Source organism: Scyliorhinus torazame, chromosome 12, assembly GCF_047496885.1.
Source record: "Scyliorhinus torazame isolate Kashiwa2021f chromosome 12, sScyTor2.1, whole genome shotgun sequence".
NCBI lineage: Eukaryota > Metazoa > Chordata > Chondrichthyes > Carcharhiniformes > Scyliorhinidae > Scyliorhinus > Scyliorhinus torazame.
In genome coordinates this window covers 160,305,888-160,326,150 of record NC_092718.1, presented here as the reverse complement: position 1 = coordinate 160,326,150, position 20,263 = coordinate 160,305,888, and the positions used below count along the sequence as shown (strand labels likewise).

Sequence of the window (20,263 nt, the reverse complement as noted above, 5' to 3'; positions counted from 1 at the left end):
AGTAGATATAGATAAATTGTTTTTGAAGTCCAGAACAAAGGGACAAAACCTTAAAATGTGTGCCGTTCAGGAGTGAAATCAGCCAGCATCTTTTTCAGCTCTGACTTCTCACAGCCAAGCTTGACACTGTCTTCAGTTGACCTCTGAATGTGCACACATTTATATTTCCCCAACAGATGTCACTGTATTACGACCCTGGTCCTGCATGAGATCAATTATAGTACATCTGCCGCTAGGCTAGCTGACATCAGCTAAGTTACTATATTATCATTGATAACATCTAACATTGTTCAGTAGAAAAGCTTAAACAGTGGCAAGAGAGACGGGAAGAAAAGCCGAGTGATCGTCGTATTTAATTACATGTTTAGCGTGCATTCCCTTAAGTTATAACATTTACATATTGTTGTAGCTGCCTGCCATGGTATTTAAGTTGTGCTTAAACATATACTCAATTGCAGTTTAAGACTAAAATCTATACATTTTATTCATAGAATCATAGAAGTTTAGAATCATAGAAGTTTACAGCATGGAAACAGGCCCTTCGGCCCAACCAGTCCATGCCGCCCAGTTTTTACCATTAAGCTAGTCCCAGTTGCCCGCAATAGAATCATAGAAGTTATTGGGTAAGGGTACAAGTGCTATCAATCAAAGGAGTTAAGATGCAGATTAGCCATGAACAAACTGAACACCGCGATCATCGACGAGCATTTCCATTTTTAATCATAGAATCCCTACAGTGTAGAAGAAGACAATTCAGCCCATCAAATCTGCACTTGCGCTTGGAAAGAGCACTCTACCTAGGCCCACAGCCTATCCCCTAACCCAGTCTATAATCTTTTGAACACTAAGGGACAATTTACCATGATCAATCCATCTAACCTGCACATCTTTGGACTATATGAGGAAACCGGAGCACCCGGAGGAAATCCACGCAAACACTGGAAGGAAGTGCAAATTCCACACAGTCACCCGAGGCCAGAATTGAACCCAGGTCCCTGTGCTGTGAGGCAGCAGTGCTAGCCACCGGGCTGCCCATTTCTGGAAGGAAGGTTGATCAAGCAGCTGAAAAGAATTCAGCCCAGGGTACACTAAAGAAACTCCTGCTATGACCTCTTGGGGCTGTGATTATTGGCCTTGCAACAACCATAACCATCTTCCTTTGTGCAAGGGATAGTCTGGCCATTGGAGAGTTTACCCCCTTATTCCGATTGGCTTTAGTTTTATTTGGGCTCATTGATACTGCACTTGATTTCAAGGTTGGTAACTCTCACCTCAGCTCAGAAATTCAACTCTTTGGACCAGGGCTGTAATGATGTCTGGAGCTAAGTAGCTCTGGTGGAATGTGAACTATAGGTCAATGAGTAAATTATTGTCACTTGATTGCATTGTCGATGACATCTTCCACCACTTTGCAGTGGGTTGAGAATAGACTAATTAGACATCATTGGCTGGATTAGATTTGTCCAGCTTTGTATGGGCAGGACAAAACTAAGCACTTTTCAGATTAATACTGGATTGGCTAGGTAATTGGCTAATTCTGGAGCACGTCTTCAAGGTTAAAGCTGAGATATTGTTAAGCCCCATCATATTTGTAATTTCCAGTGTGCTCAGCCATTTCTTGATAGTACATAGAGTGAATCAAATTAGCTGAAGATTGGCATTGTCATGATGGGGGCCCTTGGCAGAAACCAAAATGGATCATCCACTCTCCCCTCCTGGCAGAGGCGGAGGGCGCTTGTAGATGCTTCAGCCTCGTCTTTTGCACTGACGTATTAGTCTTTGCATTATTAAGATTGTTGATGTTGACTACACCTTTCTTCAGATGTTAAAATTATCCATTACCATTCATGACTGGATATAGCAGTTCTTTAATATGATCCATTGGTTATAAGAGTGCTTAGTTTTGTCTACAACATGTTGCTTCTGCTTAGTCCATGTAGTCTTGCGCTGCAATTTCACCAAGTTAGTACCTCATAGAATCATAGAATGGTTATAGCACAGAAGGAGGCCATTTGACTATCATGTCCGTACCACACTCTGCAAGAAAACGCAGTCAGTCACATTCCCGTGCCTTTTTCCTGGAGCCCTGCAATGTCTTTCTCTTTAGATAACAACCCAATACTATTTTGAAAGCCAAGATCAAATATGCCACCTCCAAACTCTGAGACAGTCCTTTCTTGATCTTACCCATTTACTGTGTATATGCATATATTAGGAGCATGAGTGTAGCAAGCGAAAGAGTAGGCCCACTCAAGGACAATGGAAAGAAGTTATGCGTGGAACCACAAGAAGTGGGTGAAATCCTAAATGAGTTCTTTGTATCGGCATTCACCAAGGAGAAGGATGTGACAGACGTTGAGGTCAGGGATAGATGTGTGAACGTTCTTGAGAACGTCAGTATATCGAAGGAGGACGTGTTGAGTATCCTAAATTGCATTGAGGTAGACAAGTCCCCGGGACCGAATGGGATCTTTCCCAGTTTACTGCGGGAGGCAAGGGGAAAAATAGCTGGGGCCTTAACAGATATCTTCACATCCTCTTTGACCACAGGCGAGGTTCCAGAGGACTGGAGAATAGCCAATGTTATTCCCTTGTTTAAGAAAGGAAGCAGGGATAATCCAGCAAATTATAGGTCGGCGAGCCTGACATCAGTGGTGGGGAAGCTTTTGGAAAAGATATTGAGGGACAGAGTATATGCACATTTGGAGGAAATGGACTCGTTAGTGACAAGCAGCATGGTTTTGTATAAGGAAGGTCATGTCTCACCAACTTAATGGAGTTTTCTGAAGAGGTGACAAACAAAATTGATGAGGGAAGGGCTGTAGATGTAGTTTATATGGTCTTTATTAAGGCGTTTGACAAGGTCCCACATGCCAGACTGGTACAAAAACTAAAATCACAGGGAAACTGGGTGGGCTGGCTAGATAGATACAGAACTGACTTGGTTATAGAAGACATTAGTGGTGGAAGGGTGTTTTTCAGAATGGAGATCTGTAGCTAGTGGTGTTCCGCAGGGATCGGTGCTGAGACCTCTGTCTGTTGTTTGTAGTGTATATAAATGATCTGGAGGAAAATGTGGGTGGGCTGATAAAAGTAAGTTTGCAGATGACGTGAAGATGGGCGGAATTGCTGATAGTGACGAGGATTGTCAGAGGATACAACAGGATATAGAAAGGTTGGAGACTTGGGCACAGAAATGGCAGATAGAGTTTAATCCGGACAAATGCGAGGTGATGCATTTTGGAGGTTCAAATCTAGGTATGAATTATACTGTAAATGGCAGAACCCTGAGGATCATTAACATACAGAGGGATCTGGGCGTGCAAGTCCACAGTTCCCTGAAGGTGGCAACACAGGTGGCCAAGGTGATTAAGAAGGCATATGGCATGCTTGCCTTCATCAGCCGATGCATTGAATACAGGAGGGGACACCTGATTGAGGTCTACAAAGTTGAGAGGCATCGACAGGCTGGATAGTCAGGCTTTTTCCAGGGGGGGGGGGGTGTTAATTATATTGGGGCACAGGTTCAAGGTGAGAGGAGGAAAGTTTAAGGGAGATGTGCGGGGTAAGTTTTTCACACACAGAATGGTGGGTACCTGGAACATGAGGATGTGGTGGAAGCAGGCACATTAGCAACATTTAAGAGGTATCTGGATAGGTAATGAATAGGGAGGAAATAGAAGGATTCAGACCGAATAAGGGCAGAAGGTTTTGTTTTTAGTTAGGACACCATGATCGGCACAGGCTTGGAGGGCCGAAGGGCCTATTCCTGTGCTGTACTTTTCTTTGTTCTTTGTTTATAAAAAGGTTCTCCTCATTTCACCTCTTGTTCTTTTGTGAGTCACTTTAAAGCTGTGATCTTCAGTTTTTGATCCTTCCACAAATGGGAACAGTTTTCCCCTATTTCCTCTGTCCAGATCCCTCATGATTTTGAACACCTCTATGAAATCTCCTTTCAGCCTTCTCGTCCTAAGGAGAACAGCTCCAGTCTCTCCACATAACTGGAGTCTCGCAACCCTGGAATCATTCCTCAAATCTTTTCTGCGCCCTCTAGTACCTTCACATCCTTTCTATATTGGGTGCCCGCAGTGAGGCCAGACCTTTTGTTTTACAAAACTTCTCCATAACATCCTTGCTTTTGAACTCTAACCTCTGTTTATGAAACCCGTGATCCTGTATGTCTTATTAACTGCTACCTCAATTTGCCCTGCCACCTTAAATGATTTTTACAGAAATTCTCCCGCACCTGTTTTTGGATCGTATCCTTTATTTAGTATAGACTTTCCTCCTCCTTTCTACGAAATGTATCCCTTCATACTGCTCTACATTAAATTCCACCCATTGCACCAACCATCTATGGCGTTTTGCAGCCTATTGCTATTCTCCTTACAGTTCACAATACTTATAACATTTTATGTCACCTGCAAATTTAGAAATTTGTACAAGCCAGGTCTCGGTCTTTAACATGGATCAAGAAAAAGTGATCTTAACATAAGACCATAAGACATAGGAGCGGAGGTAAGGCCATTCGGCCCATCGAGTCCACTCCACCATTCAATCATGGCTGATTTCAACTCCATTTACCCGCTCTCTCCATAACCCTTAATTTCTCGAGAAATCAAGAATTTATCAACTTCTGTCTTAAAGATTAAACATTGACCTGAAGGACTCCACTATCTATCTTCTCTAGTCCAAAACGAATTGTTCACCACAACTTAATTCAGTTCAGCCAAGTTTGCATTCCTATCACCACTGTCTCTTACTGAAAACACTCCAGCTTTGCTGATGATCTGTTTTGTGGCATTTTAGCAAATAGGAAATCCATGTATGCTACATAAACCTCATCAAAAAAGTCAAATTAATTAGTTACACACTACTTTCCCGTAACAAATCTCTGTTGGCCCTCCTTAATTAATCCGTAACTTAGTTTTACTCTAGATTATCATTTGTAAATGTATATGCTCCTGTCGTGCTGTCTGACACTCCACATTGAAACAGTGTTGGTCCCTGGTCTGTTGGTAATGGTGGAGTGAGGGACATGCTCGTCCATGACAACACAAATTTTGGTGGAATCCATTTCTGCCACTGAATATGGCCCACAGCAACTGATCAATCTGTTTTAAATCCATCCTATTTAATAGGATGGTAATTGTCCTCAAGTGTGAAGCTGGGACTATATTTCCACAAGGACTGTAGGTGGATGGTACAATGGATTGTTCAGACCACAATTGGATGGTGCTGATCCATTCTGATCATTGTACCAATAAGTAAAAATACAAATTGAAGAGTAAAGAGCCCAAGTATAAAGGAAATGAGTATTGAGGAAAGGTAAAGGAAGAGCTTGTTAGTGTAATGAATATTTGGAATCATCTGTAGGGTTAAGAGTGGAGACATTTAAAATACAGCTGAATTCTATTAGCGTACTGTTGAATGAATTTAATGGAAATTATCTTATTTTCTCCTTTGACTTTCTTTAATGTAAGCATGACATTCACTCTAGTGGAAAAAACGTTATAGTATAGAACCTTTTGGGCTCTTTGAATTGTTTGGGATTTTTAAATGATTTATTTCAGTTGGCATTAGCACTCTGAACATTAACAGTAGATGATGTATTTTTTGGTACATAATTTCCACCTAATAAAGGCTCCTTGAGCAGTAAACTTGGTTATGTGGAAGAATTGGCCTAACATAATTGGAGGTTGGCTAATTCTTTCATGACTTTATGCTATTCACCCGATAATCAATTTTAGGCTGGCCAGCTAGAATGGTATTCCCATGTTTTACTTAATTTATGATTCTGGGTCTGAAAAATGCATCTTCGCCACTACTCCTTCTCTGAAAGGGTCGAACTGAACACACTCCCAGTGATAACTAAAGCCATGTGCTTCAGTACTTAATTTTTGAATATCCAGTCAGCCTTTTTTAAATTTTGCATTCATGTAGTTTTCAGGAAACAGCTACTCCTAAACATATTTCCTACAATAGCATCAAAGAAAAGAGTCCTTGTTCACAGACAGGTAAAATAAAAAATGGCAGTGGTTTAACTGACGAGTGAAGATACATAAAAAGAACAGTAGGATAGCATAAAGAGAACGGTAGAATAACAAAGAGAACGGTAGAATAACATAAAGAGAACGGTAGAATAACATAAAGAGAACGGTAGAATAACATAAAGAGAATGGTAGAATAACATAAAGAGAACGGTAGAATAACATAAAGAGAATGGTAGAATAACAGAAAGAGAATGGTAGAATAACAGAAAGAGAGAATGGTAGTTTAGCATAAAAAGAACGGTAGAATAGCATAAAGAGAATGGTAGAATAACAGAGAACGGTAGAATAACAAAGAACGGTAGAATAACAACTTGCTAATACACAAGAATTGATTTGCGCATCTTTGCGCAAGTTAAAGAATCATTGTTCCTTGCCTTAGTTACTACCTGTTTCTGGGCCATCTGAATTGATGGATTCACAAGTTAGATTATATTATATTGTAAATCGATCTGTGATTTGTAAAAAAAAAAAAGGTAGAAATTGATGCAAAGGAAACATTTCTGACATTCATATACTGGCTGCAATTTAACCACTGCATTGCGCCCGGTGCGGATCCCGGCGTGCCGATTAAATAACAGGAAGGCCAAATCGAGGGCGCAAATCAGTTTGCTATCTATCCGGCCTGCTCCCAGTGACTAGCTTCGGATCTCTCCCAATTATGGTGTGCATATCATTAACTCTAATTTGCATTAATTTCCATCTCCAGGGAATTAACCACACGGGTGTTGTTTAGTACTCCTTTTTAAAAATGTGACGCTGGTGCAATGGTGGGGTGGTGACCCCTCAGGGCGATTGGGCTTGGTCAGGGGGGGCTTAAGCGTTCCAGGTTGGGAAGGGTGGGGGTGGCTTTTCATCCATGAGACCTTCAAGCCTTTAAACAGTGGCAACTACAGCTGCTGCCTGTCTGTCCTACCAAACTGTTCTAGGATAGAGCCCTGTTCTTGCTTATATGCTGATTGTCACTTTAACTCCCTTTTGACTATGAGAAGCCTCGGGTTTCGCAGCCGAAAGCTATTGTAAATAAGGAATTGGCCTTGTTAGTTGTGAGAATACTGCAGGTTGTGTTTGCTGCTTGCTCCTGCTGGTGGCTGCAGATATCTGAACGCTGTTATTACTGCTTACTTCCTTGCCTGTAGCTGGCAAGAAGGACAATTTTTTTCTAAGGTACCTGGGTCCTGGAACCACTGGGCTCAGGGGGATGTATGAGTCCAGAAGGCAATCCAGTTTGAAGCAAGAAGACACTGCGGGACCTGGTGCGCGACATTGATCCAAATGGGCCACCTGATGATACCGTTGAACAAATGCTTTTGCAGATTGCTGATACTTTTGTTGCTGGTATGGTGAGTGCTGCATGTAACTGGCACGTCACCGTGGGTTAAACGTACTGAAAGTCAAGGATGTTCAAGTGCAACTTGAGCGCCAGTGGAACATGTGGTGCCGGGATTTTGATCCGGTGAGATTGGGCCGTGTGGGAGCTGCGGCTCCTGGATGGAGAATGGCACTGATATATGGAACAAATAACACATTGATGGGCAGATCATTTCTATGACAAAGTTCTGGGCATGATAGCACATTCTCAGACTCCTCCATTTCTCTTGAGGAACCTGGAGTGATACCATATATATATTAGTGCCAATATGGACCGGTGATGTTCCTTGTTGTTTAATGGTTAGTGTGATTATGTAGACTGTTACGTAGTTGATTTTCAAATCTTTGTTACTGTTGACCGTTTAATAAACAAAATATTCTCAAGTGGCTCTTTGGGGGTACACGTGCCATGTCTCAGATGATGATTATTGTGTCACATTTCAATCAACCTTCGAAGCCTAACCGTTTGCCTGAATTCTAGAAATGTCAGCACTATAGAGGCAGCAGGCAACAATCAAACATTCAAGAACTGGGCTTCAGCGCTGGGTATATCCTCACTACCTTAGGATCAGTGTGTGGATCAGGGGAGGACATCTGAGCATGGTCTCTCTAATGATCCCGGCTGGGATCTGGGGGTTCCAGGGGATGTCAGGCTCCTGAGATGGAAACGCCAACTGATTGTCGGTCTCCCTCCTCCAATTCCTTACAGATATAACAATATGGCTTATTATGTCGGTCCCGCAGAGGTTGCCTTCATGGTGCTGGCGGAAGCCTAAGTGGCAGCAGCGTCGATGCAGGCTGGAGGCGGCACCCCATGTGTAGGGGGGCCGCCGCACACCCTGAAGACCCGGCTGTCTTATCAGGCTGAGGAGGAACCCAGAGGGGGAGGCCATCAACAGCACAAGGTGTACAGGCTTTGTTGGTCTTTCGGGGACAGATTGCATGTGCTGCAGGAGACTCCGTCCCAACAAAGAGACAGTGCGGCACCTGTGCCTTGTCCTCGAGGAAATGGCACCCCTTGGAGGAGGAGGACACCTGCTACCAGTGACCACGAAGGTCACTGCAGCCCTGAACCTTTATGCAACCGGTTCATTCCGTAGCTCGAGCATGGACATGTGCGGCACACCCAAGCTACAGTCCACAAGTGCATCCGTGAGGTCATGGATGCTATGTATGCCCGAGAAGCTGACTATATTGACTTTGAGCTGGACCAAACCTAACAAGATGCCCGGGCTGCAGTATTTTCTGCCATCATTGGGATGCCCCAGGTCCAGGGGCTAATTAATAGCACACATGTCGCCTTGCGCGCGCTGGGTTCATTAACAGGAAGGGGTTCCACACCCTGATTTTCAACTTGTGTGCAACGACTACATCCGAATCATGCATCTGTGTGCACGCTTCTGGGAGCGTGCATGACAACTACATCCTGGGACGATCCCCAGTGCCTTCGAGGACCACCCCACGATGACTGGTTGACTTTTAGGGGATATGGGGTGCCCGCTGAAGTCCTGCTGATGATACCAGTGCAGAGGTTGGAGACTGAGGCGGACCCGATATAACGAGGCCCATGTTGCCACCCGTTTTGTCATTAAGCGGTGCAACAGTCAGCTCAAAATGCAATTCCGATGCCTGGACCATTCTGGTGGTGCACTGCAGTACACCCCCAGAGGGTCTCCCGCTTTGTGGTGGTCTGCGTGTCCTCCACAACTTGGCACAGAAGCGGGGCGACATACTGGAGGAGAAGGGGTGGGGAAGGAAAGAAAGAGAGTCATGCGGCCTCATCTGAGGAAGAGGAGCCAGGGCTGGAGGACGAGCCCAGGGAGGAGCTGCAGGAGAAGCCAGGAGATGGGGGACAGGTGGTGGCAAGGATCTGGAATGCCCGGAATGCCTCATCCTTGCTCGCATCTCATAGGACAAGGCCTTGCACGTTAGCTCTCACATTCCCACCCCATACCCTGTTCCATCCTCCCAGGGTCTGTGCAACATCACCATGATCATGGGCCTGTGTTGGCACTGTCAGCTGGTCAATATACAAGGCAGGAGAGTGATGATCACTTGCGTCAGTTAAGTTCAGGTGCTGCTCAGTTTATGGCGAAGTCTGACTCGTGTCTTTCTGCTGACAACGCACTTACACCCTTCCTCTGAAGGACATCTGCATCGGGAGCATTTGATCTTGGGCTACTGTGCCTGAGGGAGTGGAGGGCAACAGGGGGTTGGGGTGCAGACTGTGAAGATTAACAAGAGGCTTCACATATATATCGGGTGTTACATGTTTTAATAGTGAACATGGGACATTTCCATTCCTCCCAGCTACACACAGTGCCCCCCATTCCTGCACAGTGATGTTCTCTTTTTGACCTTTTGTGATTTACTGCTACGTCTGGGTGTATCCCCAGGATGCACATCAAGATGTGGAGGCAGCCTGATGCTTTCCCTGCCTTGTAACCTTTGATGCCCTGGGTGGACGCCCTCTGAAGGGCCTGGAGTCGGAGGGCCGTGGTCGACTTGTGTCACAGGTGTCGCCATGCCACCCTGTTCTGCCCGCTGCCCTTGAGATGTGCCAGTGTCAGGAGGGGGGAATTTTGAAGAACTGGAGACCACCGTCGTCTCCTTGGAGGCAGGCCACGGGTTTGCCTCTCCTGACGGTGCCCATAGGGCTCTGGGGGGGTATCCATGGGACGGAGGGGTAGATAGATTGAGCTCCAGGGGCCTCTGTGTCATCTGGCTCTGCCAATCCTGACACCTCCCCGTTGTCTGCACGATGGTGTTGATCTCAGCGATGCTCCTCAGTTCCTGGGCCACGCTCTACAGTGCTCTGGCAATGTCCACTTGCGTTTGGGACACATCCCTCATCGACGGTGTATGCTCTGCAGTGCCTCAGCAATGTCCACCTGAATATGGGACATGTCCCTCAGCGACTGGGACATGGTGTCGAGGCCTCCAGACTGAGGCATGCCTTGGATGCCACTCAGGGCGATGACCTCATCCTCCAGGCTTTCCACTGCAGGTACCTCCCCAGCAGTTGCCTCGGTGCTATATATTGTCAGCGTCTCCTGCGCCCGTAGCCATTGGGACTCCTCTAATCATCTATGCACTTGCTGGAATGTCACTAACATCTCCTCCTGAATCTCACAACTGTGCCCTCGCATTTGCATCAGCTCTGGGAGAACTTGTCCAGAGGCTCAGCAAAGTCTTGGGATCCAGCAGAATCGGACTCTGCAAAGCCCAGGGATCCAGCAGACCTCCAATTCCTTGACGCCCTTGGATGTTCCTGCCTTCACCTGAGTGAATCAGCAACTGGGTGGTGCTCACCAGATTGTGCCACAGAGGCCTGTCCACTAATGTCGCCCACTAAGATGTGTGTCTCTGTATTGGTGGGGGAGTGATAGTTGCGACGCCTCACTGGTGGTCTCCTCGGAACTCTCCTCAGAGGTGGTCTCTTGGGTGTGGGGTGGCAGGTGTCATGTATGGACACTGCAACTGGACATGATGGGGTTGTGCTGCTGGGTGCCGGGGGTACTGACCAGCAAGCTCAAGAAATTTGAGGGGTGGCAGGCGGAACTGATGTCAGGAGAGAGGTGGTAACTTTATCTTGCCACTTGGGTGGAGGTCATTGGTGGTCTTCCGACATTGGACACTGGTCCTCCTGCCAGCACTGACGGCTGCTGCCCTGCCTCCCAGGTGGTAATGGTGACCCTGCTGCTGTTCTTCCGACCCCTTCAGGAACAGGATGTCCCGTCTCACATCCACAGTACCAAGAAGCCTGGCCAGGTCGGCATTGCCAAAGCGAGGAGCAGGTCTGTGCTCTGCCTTGCTTGACTGGAGTGAGTGGTGGGGGATTGTTAAAAGCAGCTCCCCCTTGTTAATGGCGAAGTGCTGAGGCCTGAGTCCAGCAAATCAGATGGCAAGACAGCCAGTAATGGTGAGGCGCTTGTGCATGCTCATTTTCAACGCCATGATCTCGCCAATGTAGCTGACTAGTAACGCTTGCCAAAAGACACGTACAAATATTTTTGTTCATTCGTGCCCACTATCAGCAATGCCAGTTCCACCATCAGTACCCACTTTTAATAGTCAGACTATCACAAGGAGCAACTGTTAACAATTAACTTTTCAGGTAGAATATTATTCAAATGGTGCAGGTGGCACTGGTGAAGGAGCTGGGAGAAGTTTTCATCCAGTAACATATGGTCAATAGCACTAATGTATGGTTGAAATGGTTCCATGCACCCATCATTGAGGGTTCATTGATTTTCCTAGAACGTGACACTTGATTAAATACAGCACCATACAGTGTAACAAGTTATGAAGTAGCTGATGTGCTTCAAAACAAAAGCTTCAACAGTTAATGGATATTTGAACCCCAGAATATTTGCTTCTTGAAACACAAGTAGATTTCTTTCTTCTGTACATTTGGATTGGTTCTTTTGAGAGTGGGTGAGGTGCTATGGTGATGGGAATTTTGGCTCCTACTTGTGCACTGCATGATTAGCCCGCACAAGATTAATTTTGCTTTCTACTACCACAAATGGATTTCTACGTCATTTCTTTGTATCTATTTCGTTTGGTCTTTGTTTAAATGAGGGTTCTGGTGGTGAGACCGTTTCTTAAATTTCTCCATGCAGTTGTAGAAAATCGAGCTGTTGCATTACCAACTGCCACAGGTGTTGAAGATCTTAATATCATTCAAGTTACAGTCCCAGGTAAGCAACTTTACTTCTGTTACATCTGTGTTTCTGTGGAACTCCAGCTGCCTCATTATACATGCACATTGTTTAAAAACAAATTCTCTCCTCCTCTGATCTATACTAAAATCTGCTTTTAGTTTGGACGATTCAATCAATGAAGATTAAGTATTAGGTAAAACAGGATATAATCGCTCCACTTGAAGTACTGACCAGGAGTGGAAGGATAGTGAAACATTTGGGCACTTCCTTCTTGGCCTTTGTTCCAATACCAGAAACGGAAACAGATTTTGCTGTGGGTAAAAAGGTTACCCGATTGTAAAAGGGGGCATGGCCCCGATAGATATGAACAATATAATTTGTTGTGGGAAGAAGTTAAACTTCTCGTGAACAGTAAGTCCATATTAATGGCAACAACTAGATACTATCCCTGTAATTTGAAAGTTATAAAGTTTTCTATCTGAATAAAAATGTTTGTTCTTTTACAGAAGGTGAAAATGAAAAAATGTCGAAGGTAGAAAAAGCCAGACAACTGAGAGAACAAGTAAATGACCTGTTCAGCAAGAAATTTGGTAATCTTTTAATATATATATGTTTAAATATTAGTATCATGTGATTGCTTTTGCTAAAATTGGATTAGATTTTTTTTCACACACAAGATGGAAACTGATATTTAAATATAATCCTTATTATAGGCGAAGCAATTGGAATGAATTTCCCAGTGAAGGTTCCTTACAGAAAGATAACAACCAACCCCGGATGTGTTATCGTTGATGGTATGCCTCCAGGAGTTCCGTTCAAAGCACCCAGTTACCTTGAAATAAGTGCCATGAAAAAAATCCTGGAATCTGCAAACTTTATCAAATTTACAGTCATAAGGTGAGGTGTCCAAGGTGTTTCACTAGATTGTATCTCTAATCTGACATTACAGAACATTATAAAATGTTAAATGCTTATGCTGTGTCTAAAACATGCCTGCTTTGCAGTGTGGGAAGAGCTGGATGGTGCTAACTGATGCACTATCATAGAGCAATAGGACATGCGTTTCAACGCATGTTTTGGTTGAGGCATATAAGGTGGAAAATTCACAATAGGAGCAACACTTTGGCCATAAGGAAACTAGATTGTTTTCTGTGTAACTTTAACAGCAGTTGGGGGGGGGGGGCAGATCAAGAATTATGGTAGCAATTTAGCTGAAGTTTTGTTTTAAATGGATTTCCTGTTTTTGTATATAATTTTTTTAATTTACAATGCTATTTTTCCTCTCCCACAGACCTTTTCCGGGGCTCCTGATTAATAACCGTAAGTGAAAGTACCATGAGAATTAAATTTCGATGCATGATATGGTGTATAAGTAGATTTTATGCTTGATCCTTCACGCGTCAAAGACCAGCACTTGACTCAATTTAGTTCCTTTAACTTTGCAGAGCTAGCTGAACAAAGTGGAACAGAACCACCGGATGCAGCAGCAGCACCGTCAACAACACCACCGCCACCTCCATCGATGGTACAAATTGTCCCAGCGGAACAAACACCAGTGCTGCCAGCTGTATCACTGGTGCCGCTTTTATCAACACCACAAGGTGAGTGTACTATTTAGCGCATTGATTTGAATCAGAAATCACTTCCTGTAGCCACTCTGCCTACCTTAGCACACATCAGTATCTGCAAGGAAGTAACTCGAGCTAAAATAAAGTATTTTGAGGCTGGTTGAGCCGCAAGCCCATGGACGTGGAAATAACTTTAACGAGCAGTGGTGACATAACTCTTACCTGACGTTCTGTTTATACTTCATTGATTTGAAACCAATTAAATCCAAAATACATTTCTGTTTGTCAGAAGCCAGAGAATGGATGGTTCCAGTGGCTATTTATGGTCATTGCTGTCTGCTGCCTGGTTTTTAAATCTTGGCAAAACTGGGTACAAATGACACTTTAGCTCCAAAGAGAATTTATATTCTGTTAATTTAAAAACAAAAAGTTTAGTTGCTTTCTACTTGGTATACCACTGCATAGGTGCTGCAACATAATTATGTTGATTTTAAAAATTAGTTTGTGGGATGTGAGCACCATTGGCGAGGCCAGCATTTATTGCCCATCCTTAATTGTCCTTGAGAAGGTGGTGGTGAGCCACAGCAGTCCATGTGGTATGGATATACTCTCAGTTCTGTTTCAGGATTTTGACCTAATGATGGTTAAGGAAGGTCGATATAGTTGATTGGGTGGGCGGGGGGGGAGTCCCTTCTATCTGCTGCCTTTATTCTACTAGGTGGTAGAGTGGGTCAAAAGAGCTTAGCTGATGAGAGTCTGGGTCTTTGTTGAGAGCTTACGCTCTGATCCAGTGTTGGGGGGATATAAAACTAAAGATCCAGGTCTCCACTAAGAAAGCGGTGGAGGCAGAAATCACCAGCTCTTGTCACACCAACTTTTTCTGATCAAACCAACCTGAATTCATTCCTGTGATTCATTGAATGTTTGGTTTCTATTCTACCAGATAAACCTCAAACACAAGAACTGCCTAAAATAAAAGAAGAGCCAAACTCAACATGGTAGTAGGAACACATATGAGTGCAGTAAGTTTAGCTTTAAGTGGGCTTCTGCAGCCAGCTCATAACATCTAGTGGTTCCTCTCTACCAGCAATGTCTTTGCTAGGATTTCCCTCTGGTGTATTTCACTGTTACTGCCACTGCTATGTGAAATGGCCTGTTCTTTTGTTTTCCTGTTATGCACTTAACTCTGCATGCTCTGATTTTCATTGTACTAAATTAACCTCATTTTAATAGAATATGAACGGCAGAAGTAGATAAGTTGCAGCTTATATTTTTGCAGTGAAGTGTAAAACTGATTGTAGACGAAAAATCATCCAGATTTCAATACATTTAGAGTGCAGAGAGTCTTAACGGAAGTATGCATAACTTTTAAAGACTTTATAAGTTGATTTCCCCCAAAATTTAAAATCCTATATTTTCCCCAATTTTCATCACTTTTTTTTTTCTTGACGAAAGATCAGTTGGGAAACGTTTGGGCCCCCAAAGATCCTGGGAAATTCAGACAAAAATAGGTTTTATTTACAAAATGGTATTTTTTTAATTTGCACATCGTTTAAACTCCAATCAAGCAATAGTTTTAATGTTTAGTCCAACTAAATGACAACCCATAATTAATTATGCAGTTTTGCATATAATTTTTACCATCAAATTCTGACTTCAGCTGTGGACAGTGTTTTAAAGCACGATTGAAGAGTTTCTGCTGGTGGCTCCAAATACTTACCTGTGTTCTGATGGTGTGAAATTAAAAATTGTCTTTAAAATTTGAGATCGTGCAGAGAACAGTTGTCATCTTTCTTTTAGTAAACACTGCCCCCAATAATTGATCCAAGTCGGTCTTTGATGACCTCTGACTTAAAGCTTGAGAGTAACTGTCACTGAGCTACTGTCCTTATTTAACCAAGTGAAAAATTAATTGAAAACATTTGCTGTAGTTGAAGAGTCATGTTCTCACAACTGTACTTAAAGATGCAGATCTACTTTAAAAAAAAACACAGCATTTGTTTCTCTTCCCAACAAGTTAGATCCTGAGATGCTGGACAAATCAGAGACTTCTATATAAGATGCATTGTTGTGCTGACTTCATAGTTGTGATTCCTAAGGCGGCATGATTGGACCCCAAGTGTGGAGATTTTTCTCTCCGATTTGAGAGGGAATCTATTTTTTACAGATGCACATCTGGGGGAGGGAATGGGTTTACTGGTGTGAATCAGTTAAAAATTGTTTTGGTGACCCCAAGTTAACTTGCTGAATTCGCCATCTTTGCAATCTGAGATCAGATTGAATTTTTAAAAAATTGCTAACTATCCTTTAAATGGCTTTCAGGTTATCATTCTTAAGTTAGATGGTTGGAGAATTTAAATTTAGGCTTCCATTCTTCATCGACATAAAATTTGAGTAAATGAGAATATCAAATATGCGGTCAACCAATGGAGCTGTAGGGGATGGTGATTATTTCTCTCTCAACGGTCGCTTGCTTCTCTATCCCTTTGCTCTGCTTATACTATATCTATGTCGCTGACCTTGGGCCAGAAAAGGATTTGGAATCCTTTTTCTGACATTTCTAAAAATTTATGCCCTGGCATGAACTAATGCGGAAATACCTTCATCCCAGTGCTGAGCGCAGCCTTACTAATTATTTATTTCTTCCAACTTGCAGGACCTGATGTCAGTCTGCATGAGAAATCCCAGCCTCCAGAATCATCTGAGGGAGAGGTGTGAGCTTCTGAAAGCTTTGGGCATCAGCTGTGTATTATAACTGTACAACATAGGAAAATTGTTTGCTTATATCTAGACCTTTTTGTACCATTGGAAAGAATTTTTTTTCTTTTTTTAATCAGTACAAGATGAATCGCTTCTGTGAAATTCACCAAATTTTGTCTCTTTGGTTGAGGGAGTGTTCTGTACATCTGACTTGTCAACCACAATTACCTTTATTAAAGTGAAGAAAAAAATACTTGGTTTGTACTGGTTCCACCATTTGTTTCCAATGTTTGGTTCAGTAATATTAATGACATCTACTTTGACACTTTTCAATGATACAGATAACGCTTTTTATTATTTTAACTGATTACACAATGATTTATATGCTTCTAGAAATATTATTTGCAGGGTTCTATGACCTATGCAATTCTATGGGAAATGATGGGAGGGTGGAATCAAGAACATGTAATTGTACCAAGGTACACCATCTCTACCAGGCATTTACGAGGCCTGTTGTATCAGTAGATGAAGAAAAATCACCCTCCCTACAGTCAAGTAGCAGCTCACAGTCTAGGGGGAATTTGAAGATGAGGCTTCGGCTTGAATTTAAGTTACCCAGCACATTACATTTATTCTACCTCCCATAATTGATGAAACAGTCATCCTGCCTTATTAACAAGATCTGGATTGGTAGAGCATCAATGAGAGGTTTCCACCAGAAAAGCCTGTGTAGGCTTGTTTCGAGAACTGTGTTCTTTAGATTGAAAAATTGTGCATTCAGTCTGCTATTTCAAGAAATGTGAGAGGGAATCCAGGGAATTATAGACCTCTTTTTCTTCTTTATTCTTTCATGTAATATGGGCATGGCCAACATTTGCTGCCCATCCCTAATTGCACTTGAACTGAGTGGGTCGCTCGGCCATTTTGGAGGGCAATTAAGAAGCTACCATATGGCTCTGGGTCTGAGGCCACATGGTAAAGATTCCTTCCCTGAAGGATATTCGTGAAACAGACGTTTTTTGTTTTTTTTACAGCAATCTATGATAGTTGTCCTGGTCATCATCACTGAGACTAGCTTTTTATTCCAGATTTATTAGTTGAATTTAAATTCTACCAGCTGATATGGTGGTATTTGAATCACTGTCCCCAGAGCATTATCTTGGGCCTAGGGATTGCTCATTCAGTGATAATAAATACCACTACATGCCACTATTGTTAGAAAAGGATAGGCGATTGAACACTGAAAAACTTTGTTGGATCAGAGAGAACCAGCACGGATTTATAAAGAAAGGGTAGGTTATGCCTGGTGAGTTTGATCAAAATGTTTGACTGTGACCATAGTGAACACGTAATGTCTATGCGCGTAATTTTGTTTGGAATTCCAAAAGGCATTTGATAAAGTCTCTCATAAGAGATTGTTAGCTAACGTTGAAGGTCATGGAGTTGAAGGCAAATTGGTCCTGAACCTGGTCAGGAAACTGGCTGAGTGGCAGGAGACCGAGTAAGTATAATGGGTTAGTACTTTAATCAGCAGGATGTGACAAATGGTGCCCTTCAAGAATCTGGGGTTTCGATTAGTTATATTTATTAACGACTTAGATGGTGGTATAGAGATAATGGTATAGAAAGTTGTAAATTTACTAATGACCCAAAGAAAGGTGTAAGCAGTGAAGATGGCAGCAAGGTGGAACAATGGTTAGCACTGCTGTCTCAGCACCAGAGACCCAAGTTCAATTCTGGCCTTGGGTGACTGTGGAGTTTGCACGTCCTCCCTGTATCTGCGTGGGTTTCCTCTAGGTGCTCCAGTTTCCTCCCAGTTCAAAGATGTGCAGGTTAGGTGGATTGGCCATGATAAAATTGTCCCTTAAGTGTCCAAAGATGTGCAGGTTAGGTTGGGTTACAGGGATAGGGTGGGAGAGTGGCCCTAGTTAGGGTTCTCTTTCAGATGGTTGATGCAGACTCAATGGGCTGAATGGCGTCCTTGTGCAAGGTAGGAATTCTATTGTTCTAAGATGGAAGTACAAAATTACAAAAAGATTTTGTTAGATTAAGTGAATGAGCAAAACAGTAGCAACTGGATTTAGGTGTAGGCAAATGTGAGGTCTTCCTCTTTGGATCTAAAAAGAATACAGTATAATGTTAAGAAAATGAAGTGGGACATCCAAGGTCATAGATATAATGTCATGAACATATGTAGAAAATAATCAAAGAGGCTATTATCTGCTGCCCTTTATCTCTTCAGCAATACAGGTCCCTGGCTAGACCACATATGGAGAACAGCGAGCAGTTCTGGATGTCACATTTCAGGGGGGGGATCGAACCCGGGTACTCGGCTCCGTAGGCAGCAGTGCCAACTACTGCGCCACCTGCCGGCCCAGATCTTGTTATCTTTAAATAGGTTGTAAAGATCTATCAGAAGTTATGGGCCAAAGGCAGGCGTTTGAGTAAGAGGTGCACAGGGAGACAGGTGACAACACCTGATTTGAGTCCAAGTGAGTGGCAAATTATTTTAATGTGGGAATTCAGTGCATGGGCTTTTAAGGTTATTGCAACTCTCAAAGTATGTTAAGTATTAGATTTATCAGTACTAGTAAGGTTTATTAATAGTTGCGTTTTATTAAGTTAATAAAAAAGTAAAGTTAATATAAGTAAACCAAAGTAAAATGAAGTTAATGTAAGTGAAGCAAAGTTTAGACTTGGCATCAATATGGAAAAGAACAAAGATGGAATAGGAGTAAAAGTTCTAAATTGGGGAAAACAAATTTTACGAAACTTGAGGTGAACTGGAGAAAGTTGATTGGATACAGTTACTAGAAGGTTAAAACTTTCAAATCAGTGAGGCATTCAAAAGCGAGATTCTACAAATACAGTGTAAACATGCCACCATCTGGTTATTCAGAAGCACACAGCGTAAGATAAAGCAGAAGAAGAAAGCTTACATCAGTCACAAAAAGCTTAATACTGTTGAAAGCCGAGATCAGTGTAGAAAATACAGGGGTAAATTTTTGAAAAATGGAAATAAGGAAAGCAAAGAGAGGACACAAAAACATGTTGGCAGGAAAACCGAAAGATGTTTTACCAGTACATTAAGAGCAAGAGAATAAATAAGGAAAGGTTAGGGCCTATCAGAGGTGTACATGGTATCTTGCATATTGATGCAGAAGATGTGAGCAAGGTTTTCAATTAATACTTTGTCTCTGTCTTAGGAGAAAGTTAATGCAGACAGTCTAGTTAAAGAGGAAGAGTGTGAAATATTCCATACAATAAGCATAATGAGACAGGAAGTACTGGAGGGATTGATCTCCTTGATGGATAAATCACGAGAGCCAGATGGGTATATCGCAGGCTGTTAAAGGAAGCCAGGAAGGAAATAATGAATGTCCTGAGGATCATTTTCCAATCCTCACTAGATACAGAGTCTCTGGAGGTCTGTGGGCATTGTACTATTACTTAAAAATGGTGCAAGGGATGGCCCAGGAAATTATAGGCACGTCAGTCTGACTTCGGTCATGGGAAATTATTGGAATCTTTTCTGAGAGACAGGATAGACTAAGTCACTTAGAATCAGCGATAGTGTAGTTTTGTTAAGGAAAGATCACGTGCTGGATTTTCCGATTCTGGGGCTACGGCCCCACGTCGGCGTAAAGCGGCCACCGATTCCCCATTTTGCTGGGGGCTAGCAGGACGGCAGCGGAGAGCACTTGGTTTCTAGCTGCCGATATGCCCGGAGAATTCCCACGCATGGTGGCGGCCTGCAGCGGCCGCCGTGCAACATGGCGCTGGCCGCTCGCAGACCCAGCCAGTGAAAAGTCCCTCCACCCGGTCGGCTTGCGTGGCCCAGATGACACCCCCACCCGCCCCAAATAATTCCCACCCCGTGCCCACGGATCGGCCCTCCTCCGACTGT

General features: G+C 43.1%; 1 protein-coding gene across 13 annotated transcripts in view; it reads left to right on the top strand.

Annotated features, from left to right (window-relative positions):
* Positions 1–16,609, top strand: part of LOC140386703 (general transcription factor II-I-like) — a 220,322-nt gene extending 203,713 nt beyond the window's left edge. For 11 of the 13 annotated variants that reach the window (XM_072469273.1, XM_072469274.1, XM_072469272.1 and 8 more), the window contains 6 exons: positions 12,047–12,124; positions 12,595–12,678; positions 12,802–12,985; positions 13,380–13,408; positions 13,534–13,689; positions 16,313–16,609. In XM_072469273.1, coding sequence (XP_072325374.1) covers positions 12,047–12,124; positions 12,595–12,678; positions 12,802–12,985; positions 13,380–13,408; positions 13,534–13,689; positions 16,313–16,374 — 593 coding nt within the window. In that variant the 3' untranslated portion in view covers positions 16,375–16,609. Of the gene's footprint in view, positions 1–12,046; positions 12,125–12,594; positions 12,679–12,801; positions 12,986–13,379; positions 13,409–13,533; positions 13,690–14,599; positions 14,679–16,312 lie in introns of all 13 variants that reach the window. The other 2 variants (XM_072469267.1, XM_072469279.1) reach the window with 2 other exon arrangements.
* Positions 16,610–20,263: the final 3,654 nt, after the last annotated feature.